The sequence below is a fragment of the Scophthalmus maximus genome, chromosome 7 (genome assembly GCF_022379125.1).
Source record: "Scophthalmus maximus strain ysfricsl-2021 chromosome 7, ASM2237912v1, whole genome shotgun sequence".
Taxonomy (NCBI): domain Eukaryota; kingdom Metazoa; phylum Chordata; class Actinopteri; order Pleuronectiformes; family Scophthalmidae; genus Scophthalmus; species Scophthalmus maximus.
Genome location: NC_061521.1, coordinates 22,391,686 through 22,407,436, shown reverse-complemented (window position 1 = coordinate 22,407,436; position 15,751 = coordinate 22,391,686). Strand labels below are relative to the sequence as shown.

General features: G+C 47.7%; 1 protein-coding gene and 1 long non-coding RNA gene across 3 annotated transcripts in view; one reads left to right on the top strand and one right to left on the bottom strand.

Moving 5' to 3' along the window:
• Window positions 1-15,751, bottom strand: part of ccnd2a (cyclin D2, a) — a 149,939-nt gene that overhangs the window by 12,954 nt on the left and 121,234 nt on the right. For both annotated transcript variants that reach the window (XM_035643281.2, XM_047333177.1), the window contains 3 exons: window positions 9,932-10,145; window positions 8,159-8,374; window positions 4,561-4,720 (listed from right to left, as the gene is read on the bottom strand). In XM_035643281.2, the coding sequence (XP_035499174.2) occupies window positions 4,561-4,720; window positions 8,159-8,374; window positions 9,932-10,145 (590 nt within the window). The remainder of the gene's footprint in view (window positions 1-4,560; window positions 4,721-8,158; window positions 8,375-9,931; window positions 10,146-15,751) is intronic.
• On the top strand, window positions 12,043-14,111 carry LOC118315753. Its single transcript, XR_004794932.2, has 3 exons — window positions 12,043-12,458; window positions 13,336-13,510; window positions 13,997-14,111. It is a non-coding gene; the product is annotated as an uncharacterized LOC118315753 (long non-coding RNA).

Genomic DNA, 15,751 nt, shown 5'->3' with positions numbered 1-15,751 from the left:
CTGCTATGCACAGTGTGCACATTAAAACTTGTAAATTAATTAAAGCTGGAAAGTTGAACAACGGCCAAAAAAAGAAAGAGAAAAAAAAAGAAAAAAAAGCCCTCTCCTTTTTCACCCTCCACGCTCACTCCGGTGCTATAAATCAGGGTCTTGTATTCTATACATGTAGCCCCCATTGACCTTGTTTGTTGAAGGAGCAGCGTTACGAGGACCCGCGGCCTGTTGACTGATTAAGGCCCAAAAACAAACATCATTTTGGGGACTGGCATGACAGTGAGTTTCACCATTAAAGCCTGGCAGTCAAAACAAGTCTGTGGGGGAGCTCCTCCGACGGTAGGTGTAGCTCCTCGGGACGCGCAAACAACAACACCCCGCCGAGCTCGAGGAGGGGAGAAATCACTGATTTACATGACAACCTGATACCGCCATCTGTCATATTCCATTCTCGGCTCTGGTCTCCAGACTGTCACTCTGGAGACAAACACAAAACAGAACTTTGGGAGAGTCTGAGTCATGCTCAAACCCCGCTCATTTGCCAGAAAACAGCATTCCTCCCCTAATTATAGCATCCTGTGACAACTCTTTTAAGAGTCTTCTTGCACCATCATCTCCGCTGTCACAGCTGCGGCCCGAGGCGCGGCGATGGAGCGCTGGAGGTGCAAAAAAACTGGTGCGCGCATTTATCTTTGATCGTCTATAATTGTGTGGCAAAAGCGTCCATGTCCAGCAGGCTGCCACCCACATCTCCTTTACTCCAAATAACAAGTCTGTGGTTAACGTGAACCTCCAACGTACAGTAACAGGCGTCTTGATTTATCCGGACCTCTTCGGTAGGATACATGCAGCATCCAAAGAAGAAAGTTACTTCTTCATGTTTCTGGAGTGACTCAGCGGGGCCACAGTATTCTTAGTGTGGTGCTGATTACATTGGCGAAGTTTGGGGGGGGGGGTTGGTACTCAGGACATGCCACTCAGTGATTCACTCCTTGTGTCACATTTTTGGGGGAGAACACTATAAGGATGCTGTTGGAAAAACGCTGCCAGACCGGACGCGGATGACGAGGGATGATCATTTGTCGGACGGGATGGTTAATTTGTCGTGGGTTCTGACTCATCGGACGTGAAAGGGAGGGTTTTATGTAAACAAACACCAGTCACAACCTTTTTTTTTTTTCTTTCCTTCATTGACCACATCTGAAGATGAATCACTCGTCTCCGGAAACGCCGAGCCAAAACCTGGAGGGGGAGTCGCCGCGGCAGAAGAAGCTACAAGGGGCGGGAGCAGGAGCAGGAGCATTCCTGCCCCTCCGGACCAAAGTGAAACTGAACATTCAAAACGAGTGAATCATTTCAGAATGACCCGAGCGGGTCACTGATGCATAAAAAAAATGTTTGCCTCCTGGAATCTTTGGGCGCATGGCTTGGAAATACTTTGTGGGACACGGAGCAGACAAACTTAACATTTGTCAAATCTCTGATGAGGACAGCTCTGGATAGCTGGGCACCTCTCCGTTATTTTGAAATAAAAAAAATATGAAATACTGTGGATGAACTGTATTTCAACATGTGATCCAAATTTCTTTTTTTGGGCAAGAAGTTGTATAACAAGCGACACACACAATGAAATATACTGTATCATTCCGCAGTGGGCAGAGTGTCCGTCCTGGCACAACTGTGTCAAAGTTGAGCAGTGCAGGCCGGGGTTTACATACAGTTTGTAAATAATATTTGAAGACGTACACGCTCAGCTGTAACTTATTGTTGCAATTACAAAAGGGAAAGTGAAGCCATACGGTAAAGCTTGACTCCTCTCATGTTTGTTAGCTGGCGAATCATTAGTTAGTCTCCGAGAAGTTAATCATCGAGTTAATCCAAAGACACTTCCACCTACCAGAAAAATGTAATCCAATACTTTTTACACGTAAAAGAACGAGTGACTTAAATCGCTCGTTATTTACATCCCCCCACTTGTAGCAAAAAACTTCATTGTGTCTTCCGGGACAATTGACTCTCTCTTGGAACGGCACCATTGGCCCCGATCCAGTATTTCTTTTGGATCACAACTTCTATAACTATTGTCACCATTCCATGCATACCATTACAGCAAAAGTAAAGTAAAATAGGCCATAATCCCTGCCAATATGGCGGAGTAGACGGAGCTCAATAAACCGCAGAGGACAGGTCGGGGATGCATCTGTCTGCCCCATGCCCCCCGTCCATTCTCCCACTTTACCCCAATTGAATAATAATGGAAGAGGAAGCTCGGAGTGCTCGGCGTCTGTGTGCAGGAATGGAGGTTCATAATCTCCCTTAATGAGCTTGTTTCTGGGGGCCATTATCCGGGGCGGCCCCGCCCGAGGGAAGCGCTGGTGTTTCCTATCGAGTGGCCCCCGCGGCGCTGACCCTCGCGCGGCTCTGCATATGAAATGTGAGGGCCCGAGCCTTTTGTCCCCTTTCTCTCAAGCCCGGAGCTGAGCCCCCCGAGCCATTTGCATAGCCGTGAATGGGCCGGCCAACGTTATTAATTAATACAGAGCCAGCCTGCGCCACCTGACAAAATCCCACCGAGTGGCCCGAACGGAACTGTTTCATCAAAGGAGAGAGAGCCATTAGGAACGAGAGGCCTTATTCTCCCGCTTCTCCTCCTCGTCGCTCCCTTGTTCCCCTTGAAAAACGGCGAGCCGTGGGTTTTTATGCGTGTTTTCTTTTGCAGTATAGCAGCGGTGGGAGTGGCGGGTTGAATGGGCCGTATGAAACGGGGAAGGCCACAGGTGAACCCGTTGTCAAACGTCTTGCAAATGTAAATCCTCCCGAGAGATCTCCTCCTCCTCCTCCCCCTCCTCCTCCTCCTCCTGCTGCTGCTGCTGCTGCTGCTGCCGAGTCTTTACCTTCTCCACTCCGCTCGAGGAGGATCCTCGGCAGATAAGCCCGGGGAGATTTACGTCTGGGAACACTCCACAAACGAGGTTTTCGAATTCCCAGAGATGTTCAGATGCACCAAATTGTTGACTCACTCGCGCTCCCCTCCTCTCTCTCTTGTCTTTGCCCCTCACTCTCCGTTTGCCTGGATACACGTCATGAGGGGGAGCACACACAGCAGACAAATGGCCTGTTGCTAATCCACAGCTAACTCCAGAGAAGTCTCTCTTCTGAAAAACACACATGTCGGGAGGACGACGACGACTCCGGGAGGCTCGTAAATTTATTTCCAGTGCCTCATTGAAGCAATTAAGGACAAAGTGCATTGCTGAGTCTTTCACAATGTTGCTTTGGGGGATAGGTCCGATCACTGACACGCTGTCATTCCACACACTATTCCGCTGGCACAGACTGGAGGGGTGAGACATGTGGGGTGAGAGGAAAGAGAGCGAGAGATAGCGAGAGAGAGAGAGAGTGACGCAGAGACGCGGAAAAGAGGCGTTTCTTGAACTTTTGTTGCAAAACTTTTTCTCACCCTATCGTCTCGATTGCACAATCAGCGCAGGGGATTCCATCGCTTTATGTTTTACATACCTGTCACCTCCCTTGTATCTATTCATCTGACTTCACACACACACACACACACACACTCCTGTGAATGATGTCAGCACAAAGAGCTGTTTCCCATGAAGGGTGTAGTTTGCAGTTTTGTTTGAGCTTGCAAAACAGGGAAGCTGCTGCTGCTGGTGGCGTCGCCGGTGACGCGGGTCACTCAGGCAAGTGAAAAAGAAAGGGAAGGCAAAATCACTGCAGGTGAATTTAGTAATCGACGTTAGGATAAATACTCGAAGGCTGGTGGAGGTGCTAGTTTGCGAACGTGTCGGTAGGTGACGCAAACAGGAGAAACCGGCCCTTTAGAGAATCTCCGCATGGGAACTCAACATGGGAAAGCTATCATGTCCTCCAGCTGTAAGGGTGGGGAGGCGTGAGAAGTTGGTTGTGGTGGGGGTGGAGGAGAGATATGAAAACATGACATGCCTTAGAATATGCCAGTGCAAAAACAATACACTCCTCCGGCCCCTCCCCCCCCCCCCAACCCAACTCCCCCGTTCTCTCCTGCACCTTCCTCCGCCGTCTCGTCGGATCATGTTAAGGGCTCCCCGTCCCTCCCACGACTCGCTGGATGTTTGATCTCGAGGGGAACAATTCACCTCGGGAGCGGAGAGACAATGGCCCCTTGCCTGCCTCCACCCCCTGTCCCCCTCCCCTCTTTTTCTCGACCCTGTGCGACATGGGAATGCCCCTCGAAACCGCGCTGCGTCTGCTTTGAAGTGTTACTGGATGCCACTGATATGCCTCGACACAACACGGCCACATACCAGCCCTGGGAGAAGACAGATGATGGACGTCAGACCCCGAGAGGCTAACGCTTACATGTCTTCCGTGACACGTGCTTTTCACAGGAAGAATGTTTCACCCCCTGGAGGTAATGCATCTCACTTAAGCTCCTGGTGGGGCCCACAGCAGAGCTATTGGCTTTTGATTACGTTGCCAAAATAAGAGTTGACTCTCGATCATCACAATTCGTATTGTTTTTTTTGGTCACGTCAGCGACACTGTAGCTCCCCCGTGGTGTCCTACCTGTGGCACAGAGGGCGATGAAGGTCTGGACGTGTTTGCGTATAAGTGCCAGCTTATCCTCGGGCAGCGGCAGCCTCCTCACAATGTGCTCAATGAAGTCGTTCGGCGTCACAGCTGCCAAGTTCCACTTCAACTTTCCCAACACCACCAGTTCCCATTCCTGGAGAGAGAGAGAGAGAGAGAGAGAGACAGAGCGAGAGAGAGGGGGGCAGAGAGAGTTGACCGAAAATGAGAAAAAGACCGAGAATGTTCGAGTGACACAAAAAGTACGACCACATATTTACATACTGTAGCAGGTTGTTGGACACAGCTGTTCGAGCCGGTTTGCACTGCGGCCTGAGAGTGTGTGAACGTGGCTCTGTGGGGCCCCTGGCCCTGTCCAGTGGTGAGGGGTGTGGAGGTTAAGCATTACTGTTATTACATCAGAGTCTGCTTGGCCGGGCCCGGGACAGAGAAACACCAGCAGCGCCACCAACCCAGGTGACCTCACACAGCACCGTCTCCCTCCCCGTCTGTCTGTCTGGCATCTGGGGACTTTCCTAAAGAGGCCCACCAGAGGTTCTACAGCGAGCGTGTGTGTGTGTGTGTGCGTGTGTGTGTGTGTGTGTGTGTGCGTGCGTGCGTGCGTGCGTGTGTGTGCGTGTACAGTGAATACGTAAGGCTTGTGCTCGTTGAGCACGATCAGCAATAAACCCTTGTGTTATCTTTAAAAAATTAAACACTATTAACTAATCTCTGCACTCAATCTATAATTCATTTAAAACCATCAAAACCCTCCATTGTGTGCCACGACAGAAAATGTGACCGACTTCCTTTATTGCCTCCTGTGTTTTTGCTACCAATTCAGTTAATGCCCTCCGGTACAACAGACACAAACCTGAGTCCTATGTTCCGCTAACATAAAACTAAAGACAAAGACTTAATTTTAAATAGTTTAAAAACCTATTTCTGGCTCAGGGGAAAGGCAACAACTTGGGAGCATTTCACCAGAATAATGACTCAACTCACTATAATGTCAAATGAACATGTTTTTTAAACATAACAACTCCTTTTCACGTGGGAAAACGTGATGCTGGATGGGGGTCTGGGTGACAGTTGGGGGGTGGGGGCCCCAGGTGTGGCGCTCTCTTCAACTATAGAGAGTTATTGTTACTTTCACTTCTGAGGGAGGAGGCGATTAACGGAGGAGTTGGTGACTAATTTGGGGAAAAAAAACATTTCCGTGGTTTGGTTCCGGACTGCAGCCTTGTGACCGGGACTATGGATGCTCTTCATTTTCCCTTTCAGAGAGAGAGGGAGGGAGAGAGAGAGAGACAGAGAGACCACATGGACTCAGTCATGGGACAATCCAACATGGCTGCCGCCGACCCTGCTACCAGCTCAAAGTGACCTCTTTTTTTTTTTTTTTACGCCTCCTATGTTTTCTCATCTCCTGTAAGTGATTTGTTCATACCAACAGGTTCTCATATGGGAGGAAATTATAAAATAATAAAATGAACTTTTAATATAAAGGTGAAAGAAATCGTCCTCGCTATAATCCAATATCCAATATCTCAGCCGCTCTGGACACTTTTAAAACTCTCATGTGAACTTATTTTTTACCCTCTGGCTTTAAAAAAACAGACGTAGACTCTTATTAATGTGGTTTCATCTTATTTTACTATATGTTTTGTTTTCTAATTTACTTATCCAATGTCTTATCTAGGCTGATTGGCTTTTTTAGCTGTACAGCAACTCAGTCGACGTCGTCGTGCTTTAACAAAAAACATTGACTTTGGCTTCAAGGTTCGCTTATTTGATCAAATCACAACGCTCGGCTGTGGTTTGTCGATAGCGGCTTCTCTCATGTGCATCATGGCCGCCTTCTGCAACTCGGAAAAGGCCTTTTCCATCAGGGGCCGCGCGCGAGGTCGGAGCCTACAACAGCGAAAAAAGGCTGTGACAAAGGCTTGCAACACACAGGCTCAATGCTGACAGAGTGGCAGGCAGGCACCCACTTCCTTCTGCTACTGCCTTCCTCTGGTCACACCTTCTTTGTAACATTGCGGTTCTCTTTACAAGAAATTGTTACCAAAGATGAGGACAAAAAAAACAAAAAAAAACGATCACATGCCCTGAGCAGCTGATCTCTGTTTCCTGTATCTGCATGTCAGCCAAAATGCTGCCTTATACAGAAACACTGAGAGGAGGCCTCAGCAAACCGGTTCAAGGCTTTGTCTTCAGGACGGAACACGGAGCGGGGGGGTGGGGGGGGCGACTCCTGGCAGAGTGCAGCGTCAAGCTACACTTCACTGTTTTTTTTACGTGACCCCCCCCAACCTCGAGCTGACGGTGCTTACTGGTCAATCCTGCAACCGCGGCACGCTGACCGCTGAACCCCTTCCGCCGAGGAGACACAACATTCTCCGGCAGGAATACATTCCAGAAAAATGATCAGAAGCCCGACAGTACCGACAGAAGCTCGCGGAGAAACTGGGAATATGTCCTGCAGCGATCAGTGGGTGAGAGCCGCCAGTCAGCAAGCCAGCCAGCCAGCCAGCCAGCCAGCGAGGCCCCGCAAACATCAGCCACGTCTGAATCATAATATGTGGCCTCTTTCACAACATGGGTGGGATCGGTTGTTGTTTACCGAGGAATGTTTATGTAGCACCGCGGCGCGGCGGGGGGAAAATACTTATCTGATGCGAGAGCGAGTTAATTAATTGGTCTGCGACCGGTGAAAGCACGCCGGTGTTATCGGCGCCAAAAGTGGCCTTATCAAACGAATAGGACGCGGAGGAATGACATTTATGTTGCTCCGCACCCTGCGTCATCGTCGCTTATTCACACGCCTATGGAAAACCTGTAACCTATATTTGTGTCAGGATCAGGAGGCGACGCCAGCATGACATAATATCAGAAATGTGAGCGTCCGTGTTTTTATGCTTTTTTTTTGGAGTTGGGGGGTTTGGGGGGGGGGAGCTGAGCTGTAAAAGGCAAACTTGAATTTCTCTGTGTGTGTGTGTCTCTCCCTCTCGCTCGCTGACAGGAACAGAGTCAGAACTTTGGCTGGGGTTCAAGCTGACCTCGTTGATCCGTGCAAATATCTGCCGCTAGATGGCGATGGAGACCACCGCACAGGCCACTGGAGGAGTGTACTGTAAAAAGAAGTCCAGAGGGGCTCGTACAGTAAAGAGAGAGGGAGAGGGAGAGGGAGAGAGAGAGAGAGAGAGAGAGAGAGAGAGAGAGCCCTTGTGGAACAATTCACCGTGGGGCTTTTGGGCCTTTTTCGTGGACCCTTTTGATGACGGCGCAGAACAAAGTGCAACAAAGAGTCGGTGACATGAGCCACGCTCTGGTGTTTAGGATGATGCTGACTGGCTAAAGGTGTTTTCTTATGACATCAAAATCAACTGCAATATTAAAAAAAACAACAACTGTAGCTTCCAAAAGTGAACATGATGCAGACATATGTCAGAAAACGTCGTCTTTAACCAGCTGATGACGATGGGGACTGCATGAATCCTCAGAGGTGCCACGGATTTTCTTTGTTGTTGTTGTTTTGTTGTTGTTGTTGGGGTTTGGGGGTTTTTTTTGGGGGGGGGGGGCAGTTGCTTACCAGCAGCTCTTGCGGCCTGATGGAGTTGTCTGTGTAGATGCAGAGCTTCTCTGCGGTGAGTGGACGGGTCTCTTTCAACTTGGACGCCAGGAACATGCACACGGCCCCCAGCAGCTGCAGGTGGCACTTCTTGGTGGGCACCACGGCTAAGAATCTGTCCAAGTAGTTCATGGCCAGGGGGAAAACTTCTTCCTCGCACTTCTGCTCCTCACAAACCTGAATAGAAGAGACACAAATTGCGGCAATGGTTTAAAAGCATGAGGGGAACCGGCGTGACCCGTCTCCAGCACTTGACAATGTGATGTTAAAAACTTTGTTTTATTAGAGATAACGAAACGAAACGTCTAATGGCACAAAGAGGCACATATAAATTCAATGACACACACAGTTGGGGCCCGGCCAAGGTTTTCCTCTCTCGCCCCAGCCCTATAATCGGTTGCGACATCAGAAATTAATACGAAATGGGATTATTTTATTTCTTTCAACAAAAGAATGAAATAAGTGGCGGACGCGCACCCTTGTCAACAGAGTCGCATTCCTCGCAAGTTCATTGACTTATAAGAAAATGAATTCAAGTCGAGCCAACAACACCCCGACAGCGCGAGCACACGGAAACACACTGGGGCTTTTTTTTTTTTTTTTTTCTTTTTTTTTTTTTTTTTTCCCTTCCTCCGCTTTTTCTTCATTCGTCATATTTTCATAAAATAATTAAAAATACAAATAAATTATCTGGAGCGCGTTTCTTCGCCGCGTAATGTTCGCGGGCTCCTTCCGCGCCGGACCCGAACATTCGTGTCCCAGTGCGGGCGCGACAAATGGGGATAAAAGGCGAAAAGGGACGCGGGGTGGCGAGAGCTCGGCGCGCCGCGCGGCGCCGCCGGGGCGATGCCTCGATTTCAAAAATTAATTAAAAATCTCCGGCGGCTCGGACCCGCGCGATAATCACATGAAAATAAAGCCGCGGGCCTCGCGCTCCTGCTCGGCCGGGTGTCGGCGGCGGGCGCGCCACGGGGCCGCGGGAATCGAACGCAATTCCCGGCGCGAGGCGACCGCGGCGAGCAGGGCGACGAGCGGCGGCGACAGATAAGGCCCCTCGCCCCTTCCGACTCTTTGACACCGACACCCGACACTTGGCGTGCTCCCGTCCGTCGTCGGCGGACACCCGGGAGCCTCCTCCGCCATAGCCGACGGGCTTTGGCCGCTGTTATTGCGTTCATGACACCGTAAAGTGCTCTTTAAAGAGCGCCCGTAGAGAGGGGGGGGAGCGAGGGAGAAGAAAACCAACATGGCGATATAGAGGAGCGCAGGGGCAAGCCTCGCATCGGGGGAGTGCATACGTGTGCATGGAAATATTCAGGCGAAGTCCAGAAATAATAACATGAAAAGGGATCAACGGGCGGCGCCGGGGCGAGGCGGCTCTTTAACGGGGGCGACGCTCCCGGTGTCGGCGACCGTCTCCTCGCGTCGCGTCGCGCCGGCGGCGGCGGCGGCCGCGGTCGTCTCCGCTCGGCGGAGCGCACTTTTGCAAAAACGTGCTGAAGGGAAACTGTTGCAGAAAGAGGCGACTGAATGAGCCCACGTCGGAGCAAAAGGGAGTCGGGGGAATCAGAACCGTGGTTCCGATCTGCTGGGCACGACGCCGCGGGTCGGGGAGGGAGGCTTTAAAAAAAAAAAAAAAAAGTCGAGCACGGAAATGCAAACAGCAACAAAAAAAAAAAGAAAAGAAGGAGAATTAGAAGCCGTCGGCGATCGGTGTGATTTCTCGATGTGTACCTCCAACATCCAAGTGGCGACCATCCTCCGCATGAAGGGCTGGATGTCCTTCTGGACGCCTTTGAAATACGAGTACTGCGGCAGGAACCTCTCCTCGATGGTGAGCAGGCTCTGCAGCACTCGGTCGTCGCACAGGAGGTTGGGATCGGGACGAGCTCGTATGATGGTGTCCATTTCGAGGCACAGCAGCTCCATGGTCGCGCGGGTGCTTTCACTTCAGTCGCGCGACAGACCCACACAAAAAAAAAGAAAAGAAAAGAAAAAAAAAAAAAGGAAGGAGGATTTTCTCTCTCGGTCCAAAAACAACAACAACAACAACAACAACAGCAGCAGCAGCAGGAGCAGCGACGACGACGACAGCAACAACAACAACAACAACAACAACCGTCAACGCGACAGCGGCCGACGCTGGAGTTTCAAGAAGAGGCCCCCCCAACAAAAAAAAAAAAAAAGACGGCAGGGAAAAGTGTATTTGGAGGCATAAGAAAGTGAGACTGCAGGGGCTCCGTCAGAGTAGTCCTGCCTCTCCCTTGTTGAGAACTTTTTCCTCTTGCTCGCTCTCTCTCTCTCTCCCCACAGTGCGCCTCTACTTTCATCAGCCTGGCCAGTGCTCTGCGTGCGCCACTGACGCAATTCACTTCATTACCTCTGTATGGACCAGACTCAACACGCTGCACACGCCTGTTTCTCTCTCTCTCTCTCTCTCTCTCTCTCTCTCTCTCTCTCTCTCTCTCTCTCTCTCTCTCTCTTTTCTCTGGCATGTGCGAGACTTTTCTGTGAACTTGTTTCATTCCAACATGCACAGAACAACAGATCCATGCACCCATGGAGTCCAGGTCCATCAAGAGCTTATGCCCATTTAATGACCAAGTCAGGTTGAAATACACAAATCAGATCATTTTTTTCTTCTTCTCGGGCGATATATCACAAAAAAATATGTCACTGATTAATCTAAAGAGATGCTTTCATGTATGATGAATATTTCTCTTTCTGCTTCTGCACATGGATTTTTCTTCTTAATGTCGCAGATGGATTGCCCTGAGAGGATGATGATGATGATGATGATGATGATGATGAGAGTGGAGGACACACGACATGTCTATAAAGGAGTGACTGTCTGATTCATCGTTGCGCGCGCACACACGCACACGCACACACACACACACACACACACACACACACACACACACACACACACACATTTACAGTTTGCTTTCCGAAAGTGCAGTGAGCAGCGCCCCTTTGTGAAAGTCCATTTGACTATTAGTTTGGATTAGAAAGAATGCGATTAATCATATAAAAACGGACCGACTGGTATATTAATTTCTGGTCGCACCAGCTCGTGCCACAGTGTTCCTTCAGATGAACTCGGTGAACCTGCACGCGCGCGGAGGATGACGCATGCATGGAGATACTGTATGTGGCCATTAAACACTGCGTGTTCAACCTACAGAGGACAGGCGCACAGGACAGCTCCCACCCACCCACACACACACACACACACACACGCCTTAACCTTCTTTTTTTTTAACTAGCTGCCACAAACTGCTTGTGGTTTAGCAGATAGCTTTCTAAGAAATTAGAAGCAGCGTTGAAAACTTTTTTCGCTCGCTCGCTCGCTCTCTCTCTCTCTCTCTCTCTCTCTCTCTCTCTCTCTTCCCTTTAAAGATAACGCGCACAAAAACGACTCGTTGGCTGGCACCTCAAATAAATAAATATCAACCGATTGCCCCCCCCCCCCCCCCCACTTTCTCTTATATACTTCACCGATGCACATGGTAGAAGAACAAGAAAAGAAAAAAAAACAAGCAGGTGGAAACCTGGTGGATGTGGTGTAATTAAAAAAAAAAAAAAAAAAGACTGCCAAATGATTTAGCCTCAGCACATACAGTCACAAAGAGAATCTGCATGCGGGTAAATATGCTAATCCCCCCCCCGCCCCCCCCACCTCCTATTCTTAGTCAACTTCAAAGAGCCCGGAGCCCTGAATGAAACACGACTTTGAGTGCATCATGGGGGAAAGACACGGGGCTCGTCGGAGCTTTAGAGCTGTTAATTTCCACCCGAGAGCCCAGTGGCCGTGTATACTTGCAGCAGCACTTGTGAGAAAAGTAGGGGAAATGTCTCTTTAAAGTTTTTTTTTTTTTTTTTTTTTCCAGTCTAAGTTGTTTCCTCCTCCCTGTGTCTGTTCGCAGAGCCAATAGTTCCTCACAGCCTCGGTGCGATTGTTACTGGGCAGACTTCTTCTACACACACACACCTCTCTCTCTCTCTCTCTCTCTCTCTCTCTCTCTCCCTCTCTCTCTCCCTCTCTCTCTCCTCCCTCTGGTCATTTGTCAGTCTATCGCCCTGATGGGTGTCGCTGCAGCTCAAACTGTCCTATCGTCGTTTGGGTTTGAGTGGCATCATCATCATCATCATCATCATCATCACACAGGCAGCAGCAGCAGCAGCAGCAGGACTGAAGTTTCGCCATGTTTCTTGTTTCGGGTTCGAGAAAGAAGCTGCAGCGACTCAAATTAGACTGGTAAAAGCTTCCGCGTCCACTGCACTCTTTTAATTGTCGCAACAAGTGTCAGCATCTCGAAACGAGGCAGAGTAGTGAGTGAATTATCTCAGAAAAATTAACCGAACTTTCAATTTTAGATGAAATAAATAAACAAATAAATCGAAATTAATTTCAGTCTTAATTGCAAGTGTTGGAGAGAGAGAGAGAAATAGATTTCAACATCACCACTGGGTTTAAATGAATGACTAAAAATTGACATTTTCAATCAGGTGATGCAGCAAAACTCTTCTCTTGACTTTACATGCGCATATTTCTGAGATCAGATAAGATTGAATTTTCAAAAAAGAAGAAGACGTTGAAGGTAATCAGTTGCGCAATGTAAAAACAGACTTTCCCACGGTTTGAAGAAGAAAGAAAGAAAGATGGAAAGATAAAAGTGTTGCGGATGAGGGAGGCAGTTGCTCCACCTCAGGTGCCTCCAGCTGACCAATGCGCAATTACGCACAGACGTCCACGTTTAATCACAGAAGAAGAAGTCTGTGATTGACACATTTCGTTTTGCTTTAATACTGGCAAAAAAAAAAGTAAAAGTAATTTCAAGTAAGAAAGACAATGCAGGTCCCTCCAGCATCATCATCCTCAGCATGTGGAGGCGCGAACAATGTTTAAAAAAAGACTGAAAAACGAAGCTGCGTCCACCTGCTCCAAGGTGTTTAAAATGAACACAACTAAAGATGACGATGCAAGAAAATCCCTATCACATCATTTTCCTCCTTTTGCCAAACATTTATGAGAACAGCTTGTCAAGCAGACACAGCTGCATTAACACACTTGTCAAGAGCACAGTTGTTGGTTTCTTCTTCTTCTTCTTCTTTCTTTCGGTGCGAGTCTGCAGCCCTGCAGCGGAACAGTGACGCCAGCAGCGACTCCTCTGTGAGGAACGCGAGAGCAGCGAGCCGCGCGTTCTGTCCCCCGGAAGCTTTCAATTACCATATCAGAACAAAAAATCGGACCCCCCCCCCCCCCCCCCCTACGGGTTAAGAAACGTTATGACCCTACAAAGTCAAAAGGTACACACACACACCGAGAGAGAGAGAGAGAGAGAGAGAGAGAGGAGGGGAGGGGAGGGGGGGGATAATTACCGACGTTTGAAAAGTTTGGGTGATATTTCCGTCGCTGCACACTTCATGAAATATCCGTCGGGACTATTGAACTTATGAAGATTTTAATTTCAATTTTATTTGACTGCAGCCAGATAGCATGACAGAAGTTCACTCATCCGCAGCTGAAACAAACGCTGCTATATATATATATATATATATTTTTTTTTTTTTTTTTTTTTTGTAGGAGTCCGTGTAGTTATTTGCCTTTATTATACATCGATTTAGAAGCGGTTGATTGCGGAAAATGTAATAAATAAATTGACCGAAAGGAAGCGGATTTATTGCTTGTGCATTTTTCCGCGCTTTGTTTTCGATGTAAAACACATTTCAGCGACGTGAAATGAAAGAGTGTACAAGCAGGGTTTTTCTTTTTCTTTTTTTTTTTTTTTGCAGCAGCAGCAGCAGCGAGGATCGAGCAGAGTGACTCATCACCAGCACCTTTCACGGTTTAAATCAACGACCAGAGACGACGAGGAGGGCGACACCCCGGAGGAGAGGGAGGGGGGGGGGGGGGGGGGGGGGGGGGGTGCGTTCTGTTTCTTTCTTCTTTTACCGACATCGAAATGGGAATCATGATGCCGAGAAGAAGAAGAAAAAATGTCCCACACGAGACGAGACAAGTGTCGGAGGGGGAATTTTTGGCAGCTGTGAAATGACATCAGCTCAGGTCCGAGTGAGTTCGTTCGGAAGAAGAAGAAGAAGAAAAAGAACATAAATGAATCTGCTCTGCCTCTGAAATCAGGTCTGGACCCTGGAAATGTCTGTGAATGTGACAGACACCTTGCAGATTCAAATCCCCCCCAGCGACGTGAAACCAGAGGAATTTATATTAATAAAATGAATGAACAAATAAAACCCTTTTATGTAATACTTTTATGAAAAAATAATGACTGCTAAAATGTCTTATTTTTAAAAGAGCAGTGATCACCTATAAGGCAGATTTTCCAGTTTTTAAAAAAAAAAAACCATCTTCAAGCTTAAAAGGGAAACAAAAATGTACAAGAATAGTCAATAAAGATAAAGTTTTTCTTTCTTTTCCTTTTTTTCAAACACACACAGCTTCTCCATAATGAACTCGTTTAAATAGATAAGATCTCCTCGGCTATGTGAAAAGAAAACAGCACAGACACACAAGCCAAACACCCCACACCTGTTTCAGCAGGTCAGCAACTGCCAGCCACCTATTGTTTTTTCTTTCAAAATAAATGTAATTAAAAATATCACTTGTGTGTTATTATAATCTAACATAATCAAACTCATCATACTGTTTCTTTTTGGGGATTCAAAAGAAACAAATATTCAAGAGATTTGATGGAAGAATGAAACTTTGGTGGAATTAATATGAAATTCCACCTGCGTCTGTTTGGATTCGAATTATGCTTCAATTGTTTCTCTGCCTGTGTTTAATCTTTATGTTCATATATTATCCTCATTTTTATCACAACCAATGTGAAGAAGAATTTTTGGAAGAATTCTTATAAAGGAATTAAGGCTCAAACTGAAACAGATCACCGTTGGAACGGTCTGGGAACCGACCGGCATGCTGGAATTAATTCAGGGATTTAATTATTTATGAGAAAATGACACAAATGAAACGAAACAATTTGTTCTCAAAATTCAAATCAGCTCATTTGCTAATTTTCCTGACAACAAACCTGCTGCATTTCCTTTTTGTTCGGGTTTTATTAACACATCAAACGTTATTACGATTGAATTAAAAAAAAGAAAGATAGAAGAGATGCGGAGCGACGCTTAGAAAGAAGAGAGTTAAAACGAATTAAATGAATAAATGATCGACATTTTTTTTAAACTTAAAAATGATGTCTTCACGTGTCTAAACAAAACAGAGGTGTCCACATTGTAAAAGGGGAGAGAGAGAAAAGCTGTTTAACAGCAGGAGGAAGTTTATTCCAACAGTCAAGCAGCAGGTGAAATTCCTCCAAACAGCCCCGACGCGAGCACCGAGCAGCCTCCCGCCCTCCTCTGCCTCAGCTGAGATCTTTAAGGATCTGAACCTCTCACGGTCACATCCTGCCAGATGCACGAAGCAAAAGGATAGAACAAACACGGGGGCACCTCGGAGAGCACCATCCTATTGTTTTTCAGATGCTTCCAGTCTGATCACGAGTAGCAACCGTGTGGTGGCTG